The sequence below is a fragment of the Sturnus vulgaris genome, chromosome 3 (genome assembly GCF_052056855.1).
Source record: "Sturnus vulgaris isolate bStuVul1 chromosome 3, bStuVul1.hap1, whole genome shotgun sequence".
NCBI classification, from domain to species: Eukaryota; Metazoa; Chordata; class Aves; order Passeriformes; family Sturnidae; genus Sturnus; species Sturnus vulgaris.
The window spans coordinates 113555142-113568518 of record NC_142245.1 but is presented as its reverse complement, the minus strand read 5'-3'; the positions used below and the strand labels follow the sequence as shown (position 1 = coordinate 113568518).

At 51.5% G+C, this 13377-nt stretch overlaps 1 protein-coding gene and 1 long non-coding RNA gene across 4 annotated transcripts in view; one reads left to right on the top strand and one right to left on the bottom strand.

Moving 5' to 3' along the window:
* Window positions 1-1593: 1593 nt before the first annotated feature.
* Window positions 1594-3662, top strand: LOC148224555 (uncharacterized). The gene is made up of 2 exons (XR_015802927.1): window positions 1594-1706; window positions 3168-3662. It is a non-coding gene; the product is annotated as an uncharacterized LOC148224555 (long non-coding RNA).
* Window positions 3663-10079: 6417 nt separating this feature from the next.
* The window catches only part of ELP3 (elongator acetyltransferase complex subunit 3), a 98448-nt gene continuing 95150 nt past the window's right edge, over window positions 10080-13377 (bottom strand). For all 3 annotated transcript variants that reach the window (XM_088162597.1, XM_088162599.1, XM_088162598.1), the window contains one exon: window positions 10080-10539. In XM_088162597.1, coding sequence (XP_088018723.1) covers window positions 10463-10539 — 77 coding nt within the window. In that variant the 3' untranslated portion in view covers window positions 10080-10462. The remainder of the gene's footprint in view (window positions 10540-13377) is intronic.

Sequence of the window (13377 nt, the reverse complement as noted above, 5' to 3'; positions counted from 1 at the left end):
AGGAGCAGGACATGGAACAGGAGGGATTTGGTGGAAATTTTCCCGAGGTGGGAAAATCGGGAATTGTTCCTCTGGAATTCTGCATTTGGATTTGGAGGAGCCCGGGATGGGATTAAATGGGAATGGGATTGAAAATCCATGGATTCCATCCCCAAAAAAATTCCGGGATTTTGGGATCCAGGACACTCAGGATCCATCCCTGAGGGATTTTTATGGAATTCAGGGATGGAAAAGGGAAGGGAGACCCTTCCTGGAGTCCTGAATTCCCAAAATTCCTTCCCGGGGAGAATTTGGGATTGGAATGGATCCAATCCCGAGCTGGGAATGGAGGGAATTCCCTGGGAAAAAAAAAAAAGGGAAAATCCCTGGGAATGTCCAAGGAAAGTTTGGATCACTCTGGGATCGTGGGATTGGATGGGGATGAATTTTTTTTTTTAATTTTTTTTTTGGTTCAAACGATGGATCCGAACCCAAAAATCAGGGAATCATGGAATTTGGGGTGGGAAGAGACCTTAAGGATGATCCCATTCCCATCCCATATCCAGGAGTGGAATTTTCCCACCTTGGAAAAATAAAAATAAAAATTAAAAAAAAAAAAAAAAATTAAAAAAAAAAAATTTCCAGGAGCTGCTTTTCATTTGTTTTTTTTTTTGAAGGATGGAATTCCAGCCGTGTCCTCCCGGATTTTGGGATCACGGCTCTTCCAAGGTCTCCCGCTTCCCACGGGAAAAAAAAAAATAAAAAATCCCTAGGGGAAAAAAAAAAAAAAAAAAAAATCTGCTCCCTGTGATGGAAGAGCTGGAGCCGGGGATTCATTCCCACCTGGAATTTTTTTTTTGGAATTCCGTGTCCCCCCTGCATCCATCGGGTTTCTGACACCGTGGGGAGGAAAAATGAGGTTTTGTCCTAATTTGGAATTTTTTTTCCCCCCTTTTATTTTTTTTTTAATTTTTTGGGGGGAATTCCAGCTCCGGGTCATCACCAGATCCCGAATCCAGAGGGAAAGGCTGGTTGGGATTTTGGGAAGGAATTCCTGGCTGGGCTGGAATTGCCAGAGAATCCCTGGGGGTATCCAAAAATGGATTTGGATTCCCCGATCCGCAGGGAATTCCCAATTTTTCCATGGATTTGGGAGGAGCGGGAATTTCGGCACACGGAGACAATTCCAGAGGGGGAAGAATTCAGGAATCAGGGATTTGGTGCTGGGATATATTTTAAATAAATGTATTTAGAAATAAATTTGTTTAAAAATCTATTTGTTCCTTTTTTTTTTTTTTTTCCTAATGAACCGATGCTGAGGAGCAAAGGCAGGGAAGAGGCCGCGTTCCCCTCTCTTGTCCATTCGCGTCGCCGGACAAAGGGACAAAGGGACAGAACGACGGACAGACAGACAAATAGGGAAATCACACCCGTCGCTACCCGCGTTTTGATGAAATTTGTCCTCAGCGCGCACCCATGGCCGGCCGCAGAGGCTGCTGGGAGTTGTAGTTTTCGCTTAGCACTACTATTGCGCACGCGCAGCACTGCGCCTTGCCGGAGAGCGAATGGGGAGACGTTCGCTGATTGGCTGAGAGGGGGCGATGGGCGGGGCTAAAGGCCGTGGCGGGAATTGCGGCGGTCAGAGAGCTCCGTGCGAGCGGCACCGGTGAGAGAGGCCGGGACAACGGAGAAGGGGAAAGCGCTGAGGGGAACCGGGCCAAGGGGCTGTGAGTGCCGGCAATGAGGGGAACCGGCCCGGGTCAGTGAATGTGAGTGCCGGCAATGAGGGGAACCGGCCCGGGTCAGTGCCGGGAATGAGGGGAACCGGCCCGAGGGGCTGTGAGTGCCGGCAATGAGGGGAACCGGCCCGGGTCAGTGCCGGGAATGAGAGGAACCGGCCCGGGTCAGTGCCGGGAATGAGAGGAACCGGCCCGGGTCAGTGCTCTGAGTGCCGGGAATGAGGACGGGAAGGAGCTTTAGACAAGAAGCAGGGAAAGAAAAGCTGGGAGTGAGGGAATGGTGGAAAGGAGCAGAGGGTGAGGGTGGGAAAAGGGGCTGAGGAGGGGAAGGGGACAAGGATTTGGCTGGGGAGGAGTTTTAGGTGAGATGTTGAGGGGAGCTGAGCCTGAGGGGCTGCTGGAGCTGGGGAGAGGGAAGAAGCAGGAAAACTGGGAATGGGGGAATGGCGGGTGAGGGTGGGAAAAGGGGCTGAGGGGGCCAGTGGTCCTTGGCCCGAGGAAGGAGGGGAAAAGGGGCCCGGAGTGGGGCAAAAATGGGAAAAGGGGCTGAGGTTGAGGCGGGCAAAGGGGTCTTGAGCTGTTGGGAGGGGCTGTGGGGAAGCGGGATGGGAAAGGGAATGGGGAAGGATTGAGGGGGGTGTTTTTTATCGGGGTGGTTTTTATCGGGGTGGTTTTTATCGGGGTGGTTTTTATCGGGCTGTGTGCGTGGGTTTGGAGCCGCTCTGGGAAGGAGGGATGAGCTGGGAGAGGGCTGAGTGGAAAAATGGGATTTGGGAAAGGAGCTGGATTACGGGTTTGGGGAGGGAAGGGGATTTGGGAACGAGGGGCTTTGAAGGCGGCAGCAGCAGGTGGGGTAGGAAGTTTGAAGGAGGGAAGGACTGAGAAGGAATTGATGTGGTTTTAGGGATAAATTTAGGGCTGGAGTCGAGGAGAAGGGGAAGGAGGATCGCAGTGGGAATTGTTACAGGATAACAGGAGAGAGGAATATCGTGGAATGGGGTGTCTGGGAGTGGGACAGGGAGCTTGAGGTGAAAAGTTTGAAGGGCTGGGGAGAGGGATGAGGAGCAGGACACACAGGGAATTGATGCTGGAAGTGCAGCCACATGACGCAGCCATTGCCAGGCAAGAAAATTCCGAGCTGGGGGTGGGAAAAGCTCCGGCGCCGAACCAACTTCACTTATTGAAAAGTCAATGCCGGTGGCCCAGGAGGGCTCGCCTTGCCCCGGCCCCCCGCTCAGGGAACGTGCCCAGAGAGCCCCGGCCCTTCCTTGCCCGGCTCCCGGCGCCGGGCACGGATCGATGGCGCTTCCCGGGTGGTCGCGTCCCGCTGTGCCGGAGGAACGGCTCCCGGTTTCCATGGATATGGCTTCGGCTGCATCTCCTCAGGCAGAGTTTGGAGCCCAAAACTTGATTTTTTTTGTTGTTGTTGTTGTTTTAATCCTCTCCCAGGTTTCTCTGCCGTGAATCCAACCCATCCCCGATTCCCGAGGGTGCAATGGCTGAGGAGGAGGCCGAGGACAGCACCCTTCGAGGAACCCCCGGGTGCCTCTTGGGCACCCACACTGCCGGGCTTCTTCTCCTTTTGTGTAAAAAGCCAAGCAGCTCGTAGTTGCTGTAAAGTTATTTATTTTGCAGAAGCAAAAACAAAGCAATGGCAAGGCTGCAGTGGCAAAATGCACATGGATAAAGCCGTGGCACAGAGCCCCAGCTCTCCCTGATGCGTGTTCTTTTATAGAAACTTTCTAATTAGCTAAGACACGAACTCCAACCATCGCTTCCTAACCTGTTAGAATTTAATTTCTTAGCACACCAGGCTACGTGTAGACCACGTTCATGGCCTGTCTTGTTCTAACTGGGAAATGTCAGCAATATTCTGAACTCTGTTGTGTCTGAAGCCGGGTTCTTGGAGCCTCTAATAAACACCAGCATGTTTTTCAGCCTTCACTAGAACATGTGCTACTTCTCAGGCTTTTTACTCACTAAAAACACTTAAAACTTATTCCGTTCACTTACTTACTTATTCACTCCATCTATTCACTCCCTCATTCCATGCAAAGGCTTTGATTCCATCCCTGCACTCTGATTTCTCTCAGTCAGTCAATCGGGAGTCTCTGTGATTTCCTCAGAGAGAAATCAGAGTGCCAGGGATGGAATTAAAGCCTTCGGGAGGAGGGGCTGGGCCAACGGAACCGAGCGGCCAGTGGCCACCAGGAGGGTGCACTGCAAGGTCCCCGAGCTGGCCCTGCAGGAATTCTGGGCCCTGCAGGAATTCTGGGCCCTGCAGAGCATCCAGCAGCACGAGAACACGATCCAGCTGGAGGATCCCAAACCTTTTCCAGCCTCTGGAAAACCGGGAATCCAGCACGCAGCTGCTGCTGGTGGAGCCGTGCCTGAAGGGCTGGGGCTGCTGGATCCGTGTTTGGGCTCCTGGTTCTGGTTCCTGATGGAGCTGCTGCACCTTGGATGAGTTCCTGGTGGCTCAGAGGTGCCCTGGCCATCCTGCACGGCCACCTGAAGGGATGAGGACATGGCGGTGGCCAGCGGGCACGCTGGGCCCGTGGCCAAGGTGAGAGGGGCTGGGGGTGGTGGAGGGAGAGAGGTGCTGGAGGTGTCCGGCTGGGAGAAGGGAAGGAGCCAGGAACTGCTCAGAGCACTTCCAGGAGCTGGGAATTTCAACTGGAGAAGGATCCAGGAACTCCTCAGAGCCCTTCCAGGAGTTTGGGAATGTTCATCTGGAGAAGAGAAGGATCCAGGAAGAACCCTTAGAACTCCTTCCAGGAGTTTGGGAATGTTCACCTGGAGAAGAGAAGGATCCAGGAACTCCTCAGAGCCCTTCCAGAAGTTTGGGAATGTTCACCTGGAGAAGGAAAAGATCTTGAGAGCCCTTCCAGGGGTTTGGGAATGTTCACCTGGATAAGGGAAAGATCTTCAGAGCCCTTCCAGGAGTTTGGGAATGTTCACCTGGAGAAGAGAAGGATCCAGGAACTCCTCAGAGCCCTTCCAGAAGTTTGGGAATGTTCATCTGGAAAATGGAATGATCTTGAGAGCCCTTCCAGGAGTTTGGGAAAGTTCACCTGGAGAAGAAAAGGATCCAGGAACTCCTCAGAGCCCTTCCAGGAACTGGGAACGTTCACCTGGAGAAGGGAAGGATCCTCAGAGCCCTTCCAGAGGTTCGGGAATGTTCACCTGGATAAGAGAAGGATCCAAGAACTCCTCAGAGCCCTTCCAGGAGTTTGGGAATGTTCATCTGGAAAAGGGAATGATCCAGGAAGAACCCTTAGAACTCCTTCCAGGAGCTGGGAATGTTCATCTGGAGAAGGGAAAGATCTTCAGAGCCCTTCCAGGAGTTTGGGAATGTTCACCTGGATAAGAGAAGGATCCAGGAACTCCTCAGAGCCCTTCCAGGGGTTTGGGAATGTTCACCTGGAGAAGGGAATGATCTTGAGAGCCCTTCCAGGAGTTTGGGAAATTTCACCTGGAGAAGAAAAGGATCCAGGAACTCCTCAGAGCCCTTCAAGAGCTGGGAATGTTCACCTGGAGAAGGGAAAGATCTTCAGAGCCCTTCCAGGAATTTGGGAATGTTCCCCTGGAGCAGAGAAGGATCCAGGGAGAGCTCAGAGCCCCTTGCAGAGCCTAAAGGGGCTCCAGGAGAGCTGGAGAGGGACTGGGGACAAGGGATGGAGGGACAGGACACAGGGAATGGCTTCAAATGGGAATGGGGAACTTGGGGTGGGATCTTGGGAAGGAATTCCTGGCTGGGCTGGAATTCCCAGAGAGTCCCTGTGAGTGTCCAGGGAAAGGTTGGACCCACCTTGGAATCCCAAAAATTCCACCCAGATCATTCCCAGCTTTTTGCTTTTTTCTATTTCATTTTCTTTCTTTTTTCCTTTTTTTCCCCTTTTTTTTCTGTTTTTCTTTTTTCCCTTTTTCCACTTTCACTTTTTATTTCTTTTTCCTTTTTTCCTTCTTTTTTTTCCTTCTTTTTTTTCCTTCTTTTTTTTCCTTCTTTTTTTTCCCTCTTTTTTTTCCTTCTTTTTTTTTTCCTTCGTTTCTTCCACCCTGAATTAAGATTTTTCCATCCTTTTTCCCATCTGGAATTAAGATTTCCCATCCTTAATTAAGATTTCTCTGTCCTTTTCCCCATCCTTAATTAAGATTTCCAATCCTTTTTCCCATCTGGAATTAAGATTTTTCCCATCTGGAATTAAGATTTTTCCATCCTTTTTCCCCACCCCAGACCACCCTGCTGCTCCTCCCCCACACCTGATTCCAGCCCCATTTTTCTGGGATATTTTTTAGGATTTCACACCCTTTCCCCACAGGAGAGAATTCCAGGATCCAGGAATGGCTTTTTCCTCTTTTTCCTCCCTTTTTGAAATTTAAAAAAAAATTTTTAATTTTTTTTTTTTTGGCCTTGCTGAGCTCATTCCCTCACAGCTGTTGGGTATTTTTAGCCTCTCCATCTTTTTAATTCCTCAAAACTCCACAAATCAATAAAAATGGGAATTTTTTTTGGGGGGGGGGTTGTTTTTCCTGGGAAGTGCAGGAACGCCGAGCATCTCCTTGGAATCATTTCTGACTTTTTAAATTTTTTTTTTTTTTTTATCTTTTAAATTTTTTTTTTCTTTTTTTTTTTTTTAAACTCAGACACCTCGTGGATTGGGAAATGAAGGGCTGCAGTGACAACCTGTAATTTTCTGGGAAAATAATTCCGAGGGGAAAAGAAATCCCTGAAAACAATTCTGGAGTGGGAGCTGATCCAGAGGCTGAGTGGGACGGGATAAAATGGAAAAGAGGATTCCATGGAATTTTCCCTCCTTTCCAAACCTGATGGCAGCTCAATAATAACAATGGAAAGGGGGAAAAAAAATAAAATTAAAATTAAAATAAAAGATAAAACCCAGGGAAATCTGACATTTGGGAATGGGGGATGGGAAGCCTGGAAAATGATGGATTTTTGGAGACTCCCAGCTGCTGGAAATCCCAAATCCCCAAAAATTTGCTGTCACAGCTGGGCCTTGGGGACTGGGGGAAGGCGTTTCCCAGTGGGGAGCTGCTCCTGGAATTCCAGATTTTGGGATGAGAATTGTGCTGCAGGTGGATAAAATTCCGGTTTTTTTCCCGGATCCCCGGCGGCTCAGGATGTAATTCCATGTTTTTATCCACAGCCTCACCTCTCCCAAAGAGAAAAGAGGGATGTGGCTCCACGATTCCTTGAATTCCAAGGTGAAGGTGAAGTTTTTTTCCTGCTCTGATGGGGAAAAAAATCCCATAAAATTTCCATTTTTCCATGTTTTTCCCAGGAATGGATTCCTGTATTTTTTCCATGGGACAAATCCCAGCACTCACACAGATCCAGGGGCTGGATTTATCCAGGGAAAGATGAAATCCTGGCTGGATCCCCTCAGTCAATCCCAGTTTTGGAAATTCCTGAGCATCAGGAATCAGAATATCCCAGCTCGTGGATTTTTCCTTCTCTGATCCAGCTGCACATTCCCAGCCTGGCATTGGATCCATCCCCATCCCAAATCCTCTCTGGGAAGGAATTTTGGGAATTTGGGACTCCAGGAAGGGTCTCCCTTCCCTTTTCCATCCCTGAATTCCATAAAAATCCCTCAGGGATGGATCCTGAGTGTCCTGGATCCCAAAATCCTGGATTTTTTTGGGATGGGATTCATGGACCTTCAATCCCATCCCATTCCAATCCCTCAAACCTGGGATTTTTCAGCCTTTCCTTGGACACTCCCAGGGATCCAGGGATTCTCTGGGAATTCTTTTCCAGCCCCTCCCCATCCTCCCAGCCAGGAATTCCTTCCCAAATCCCACCCCAAGTTCCCTTTTTCCAATGGGGAGCCATTCCCTGGCTCCTGTTTTCCCAAATTCCAGCTCTCCTGGAGCCCCTGTGGAAGATTCCTGCTGTTTTCCACATCTGGAATTCCACCCGTGCTGGGATTTGTGGCTCTTCCCTTCCCAGTTTTCCTTGGACATCCTGGATTTATTCTTCCTATTCCCACTGCTCCGTGAATCCCAGCACCAATCCCTGATTCCTGAATTCTTCCCCCTCTGGAATTGCCTCCGTGTGCCGAAATTCCCGCTCCTCCCAAATCCATGGAAAACTTGGGAATTCTGCCCTTCCTCCTTGCTGGGGACACCCCTGAGCTCCTGATCCCTGTGGATCAGGGATCCAAATCCATCCTTGGACATTCCCCAGGGATCCAGGGGCCTCAATTTTCCCACAATTCCAAACAAACTGGGAAACCCCAAAGCCAAGTGGCTGCTGCCAGGATTGGAAGGGCCCCAAAAATCCATCCTGTCCCACTGGGAAAAGGGCTGGAGACGATCCCAAGGATTTCGTTGTCCGAGCAGGAAGGAAAAATCCGGAATTCCAGCTGGGACAAAGGGATGGATCCTTGGGAAAAGATCAAATTCCCATCACCCTGCACTTCCCTGGATACCTGACCTCACCTGAGAGCCCATCCAGAGGTGTTGGGAATTCCTGGGAAAATTTCTCCCCCCTTTTTTTCCCCCCATTTCTCTCCATTCCAACCTTCAGCTCGGAAGTTTTGGGGTTTTTCCAGCCCCAGGTTTCACTTCCACAGGTTTGGGATGGGGGCACATCCCACGGCCCGTTGGGTTTTAGGGATTTAAGGACGAATTGGGGATTTTTTTTTTTTTTTTTTTTTTGCCTTTGTCGATGTTTTGAAGAGTTTTGGGAGGGTCTTGTGTGAAAAATCCACGTTTATCCATCGTGAAGTGAGGAGGAGGGGCTGGAATATCAGCTCCAGGCTGATGGATAAGAATTCCTAAGAATTAAATAATTCCCCCAAAATTCCAGAGCGCTGGGTGGGGGGAAAAAAGAAACCAGCTGGAAAATCTCTTGGATTTTTTTCCTGTGCAGGAAAAAACGTCTCAAGCTGTCCCTAGGGGAGCTTGGAATTGGAAATTTTCCCTACAAAAAAAAAAAAAAAAAAAAAAAAAAAAGGGATTTTCATCCTTTTTTTTTTTTTTTTTTTAATCCTGTCCTTATCCCAATCCAGGCACACAAAACATTGGGAACAACAACTGAGCTGCCTCGATATCCAGAGGAATCCAAACATCCCCGAGCCTGTGCAGACAAGCCCGGAGAGTTTCTGCACGGCTGAGCCAGCGCAGCACGAAACGAGCTGGGAAATGGGAAGCTAAAAATAAAACCCAGAAGGGGTGGGGAAAGAAAAAAAAAAAAAAAAAAAAAAAAAAATTGCTTTATTTCTCCATCAAGCTTCTGGTCAGCTCCGAATGCGTTTTGGGTTCGAATAAAAGAGGGGATGGATCCAAAATTTCCCGTTTGTGCCCCAGGGCCGAGCGGAAGGAGAAGCCGTCACGCTTCCGACGTCAGCGCCATCCGTAATTGTGTCAGCGGTGACAGCGCAACAAATTTTCCGGAAGATTTCACCGAATCCGAGCTGGAATTGCATCTCCTCCCCTCACAGCCTTCGTCCTTTGCCTTGGTGGTGTCAGCAGCTGAGCGTGGCCTTTTTCTCCAGGGGATGGAAAAATCCCCGCTCTGACGAATCCCGGATGTCAATCCCCGCCGACGGGGCCGGGTGGGTTCGTCCCTCTCCGTTTTTCCCTTGGATCATCACAACTTTATCCCTGGGTATTTTGTCCTGGATCACCAGGAGCCTTCCTCATGGAATTCCTCCTCCTCCTCTTCCCAGTTTTTCGCTGCCTGTCCGAGCCCTTGCTGCCGGCAAAGCTTCGTGATGGGGCCGTTTGTTACGGTGACACCCGAAATGTCACCGTCCCCACCACGTTTCAGCCCCGCTTTTGATTGAAATCCCATTAAAAAAAAAAAAGAAAAAGGTGGGAAAGGTCAGAGCTCCTGGCACTCACTCCTGGTTTGAAGCCAGGCATGGGAATGAGGCTTCCCAAACTCTGGAATTGTGGATGTCAAAGAAGAGGCACCTGCCCTGGGCTGTCCCACCCCAGGGAAGCTTCACGTGGGTAATTCCTGGCAGAAAAGGCAATTCCACACCATCCCCAGGGAGATCCATGAGGATCCACCATGGCTGGCAGAGACAGGGACCAAACCCAACCCAAAACCAGGGATGGAGAGCTGGGAAGAGCCAGTGAGGATCCCAATTCCCACTGGGATGAGATGGTGGTGGCACCTTTGGAGATCCTTCGGGATCCCTTCCTCCCTCAGTGTCACCTCAGGGGGACAATTTGGGATTTCATCTCAATTCCTTCCTCCAGCAAGGTCCTGGATTCCAACCCTCACAGCCTTCTCCCAGGAAAGGATCAAATTTGGGATTGATTGCTTGGCATGGACAGGAGCAGCTGAGCCCGGTGGAAATAAATAAAGCACAAATAAAGTCCAAATAAAGTCCAAAATAAGCGGCCCAGATTTAATGTAGAACCAATCAAAGCTGACAGCATCAGGAAAGAGGCGTTTTCCCCACCCCAGCCACTCCAAAGAGTCCCCAAATCCTGGAATTTCACCCCTCAAACTCAACCATTGGAGCCCATCCCCAGGACACGGCAGGACCAACGCGGGTGACGCGACACCGGGAATGTCCCCGAGCCCTCCGGGGGACACGGGATGATCCCGGGGCTGCTCTTCCCAGAGGAGACCACGTCCTGTTTCATAAAACCATGGAATTGGGAGAGGGACCACCAGGATCAGAAGCAAGTCCTGGGTTTTATTCCCGGGATCAGCGTTGTGTCCTTCCCGTTCTCCCAGGATGAGGATCTCTCCAGGAGCATCATTCCAGACTTTTCACCATGTAGGGCCCTTCCAGCTCGTAGCCAATCTTCCTGTAGTAATTCCTGGTGCCCACACCTGCGAGGAGGAGAACGACAAAGGTTTAATTCCGTGGGGACAGAGCTGGAAAAGCCAGGCCTGGGCAGGACGGGCCGCTCCAAGGAGCAATGGAGCGGGAAGGAGCTCGGCCTTTCCCGGACTCGGCTGCCGTGGTGGAGCGGGGGCGTTCCCTCGTTAGCAGCCGGGCTAATTACGGTGCTGTTCAGGCAGGAGCTGCAGCTGCTCCATCCCATCCAGCCTGGATTGTGCCTGCCCCACGGCCTTTGTCTTGGGAAAAACCGGGAGCTCCGGGAGGAGCCGGCACGGAAAAAACGGGAGACGGAAACTCCGGACACAACAAAAGCCGAAGGGCCCAGCTGTGGGATGGATACTGGGAATGGAAGAGCCCTACAGCCCTCAGACCCATTCCCATTCCCGGGAATGAGCTCAGCCCCACTCCAGACTCCCGGGAATGAGCTCAGCCCCACTCCAGACACTCCCGGGAATGAGCTCAGCCCCACTCCAACATTCCCGGGAATGAGCTCAGCCCCACTCCAGGCTCTCCCGGGATTGAGCTCAGCCCCACTCCAACATTCCCGGGAATGAGCTCAGCCCCACTCCAGACTCTCCCGGGAATGAGCTCAGCCCCACTCCAGATATTCCCGGGAATGAGCTCAGCCCCACTCCAGACATTCCCGGGAATGAGCTCAGCCCCACTCCAGACATTGCCGGGAATGAGCTCAGCCCCACTCCAGACATTGCCGGGAATGAGCTCAGCCCCACTCCAGACATTCCCGGGAATGAGCTCAGCCCCACTCCAGACATTGCCGGGAATGAGCTCAGCCCCACTCCAGACATTGCCGGGAATGAGCTCAGCCCCACTCCAGACATTGCCGGGAATGAGCTCAGCCCCACTCCAGATATTCCCGGGAATGAGCTCAGCCCCACTGCAGATATTCCCGGGAATGAGCTCAGCCCCACTCCAGACTCTCCCGGGAATGAGCTCAGCCCCACTCCAGATATTCCCGGGAATGAGCTCAGCCCCCCTGCAGACACTCACAGGAATGAGCTCAGCCCCACTCCAACATTCCCGGGAATGAGCTCAGCCCCACTCCAGGCACTGTCGGGAATGAGCTCAGCCCCACTCCAGGCGCTCAAGTGGGCACAATTTAATTTCCTCTGGAGCAGGATGGCTCCAAAATGTCCTCTTGCCTGTCTTGAGGAAGGTTTTCCTGCGGGAAAAGCGTCACGGGCCCAGCTCTTCATCCCTCCCACCTCAGCTAATTAGTCACAGACGCAGTAATTAGTCGTTGGGGCGGGAGGGGGGATTGGGGGTCATCGGTGGCACAGGATGGAGAGGACTCGGCTCTCCGGCACCCAGAGCAGCTCCTCTTTGTTCTGATCCCTCTCTCCAGCCTTCCTGGAATCTCCAAGGATCTCCAGGAACTGGCTGGAACAGGCAGGGAATGACCCCGGTTAACCCCTTCCTGCCCACGGTGCTGCCCCGGACAGGTCTGCTTAAAACGACGCTCAGCTCTTCCCTAAATGCTCATTTCAGGAGTCTCTGAATGGTTTAAGACCCCCAAAAAAATCCCCATCCAGCATCCCCCTGTCCCTTGGACCTGGGTGGTTTTTAAGGTCCTTTCCAACCCCAGCCTCCCCTGGATTTATCCCACGATTCCAACCTGGATCAATTTAAGGTGTGGAACAGGCACCTGAAACCTGGAATGTCCTTGTGCCCCCCCCCCCCATTCCAGCAGCTGGGAAGAGCCTGGAAAACCACGAGGAACCCCAAACTGGGGAACACCTGAGCAAAACAACAGAGCCAGGACCAAGAACGCCCCAGGGGGGGACCCAAATTCACTGAGCTTTGGGAACCTGAAACCGAGGAAAAGCCCCCAGAAAAGCCAACACATCCATTCCCCTCTTCCTGATCCCTGCCTGGAAGGGTTGGGAGCTCTGACTTGGAGTAAACCATGACCTTAATCAACATCTGGCCCAAAAAACCCATCCCCTGTGTTCACCAGCAGAGCAGCTGGGGTACAAAACACGGATTTTTGGCTCTGGAAGATCATCCACAACCCCAAGCAGGTTGGATAAAGGGTCAGCAACACCTCAAGCTGAAGCACAACCAAATAATTCACCTGCAGGTTTTAAAACCACCTCCATCAGAGTTCTTCCACAAATTCTCCTTTTTTCTTTACCCCTTTCCGAGCCAGGACTGGCTGAATTCCTCTCCCTGCAGCTTTAGGCCAGGATTTAACTTTAAATATTCCACATCCAACCGTGCCAGAGCTCAGGCTGAGCTCGGCAGAGCAGGATTCATCCCAACCCAGAGGCTCTGATCCCACCTGCCTGGATGGAAACCCATGGATCGCTCCTGGAAGGTCTCCAGGATCTCTTCCCAAATTTTTGTTGCTCTGATTTACCCCAAACACGTCCCAGAACCGGCGGGACCTGTGCAGGCAGAACCTTCCCCCTGCTCCAATCCACACCCGTGTTTTCCAGGGAAAAGGGAAATATCCCAAAAGAATTATCCTGCAGAACTGGAAGACCAAAGCTTGGCTTTCCAAGCCAGGACTGGCTGAATTCCTCTCCCTGCAGCTTTAGGCCAGGATTTAACTTTAAATATTCCACATCCAACCGTGCCAGAGCTCAGGCTGAGCTCGGCAGAGCAGGATTCATCCCAATCCCGATCCAGCAGAAGGACAGAGCTCCAATCCCACCTGCCTGGATGGAAACCCGTGGCCAGGTGCCAGGGGAGACTTTTTGGAAGTGTCCCCGCAGTCACCGAGTGACACATCCTCCGAATTCCATCCCCACCGCGGCGAGGGCTGCTGATAACCCTCCCCCAACACCCCAAAAACCCTGGAATTA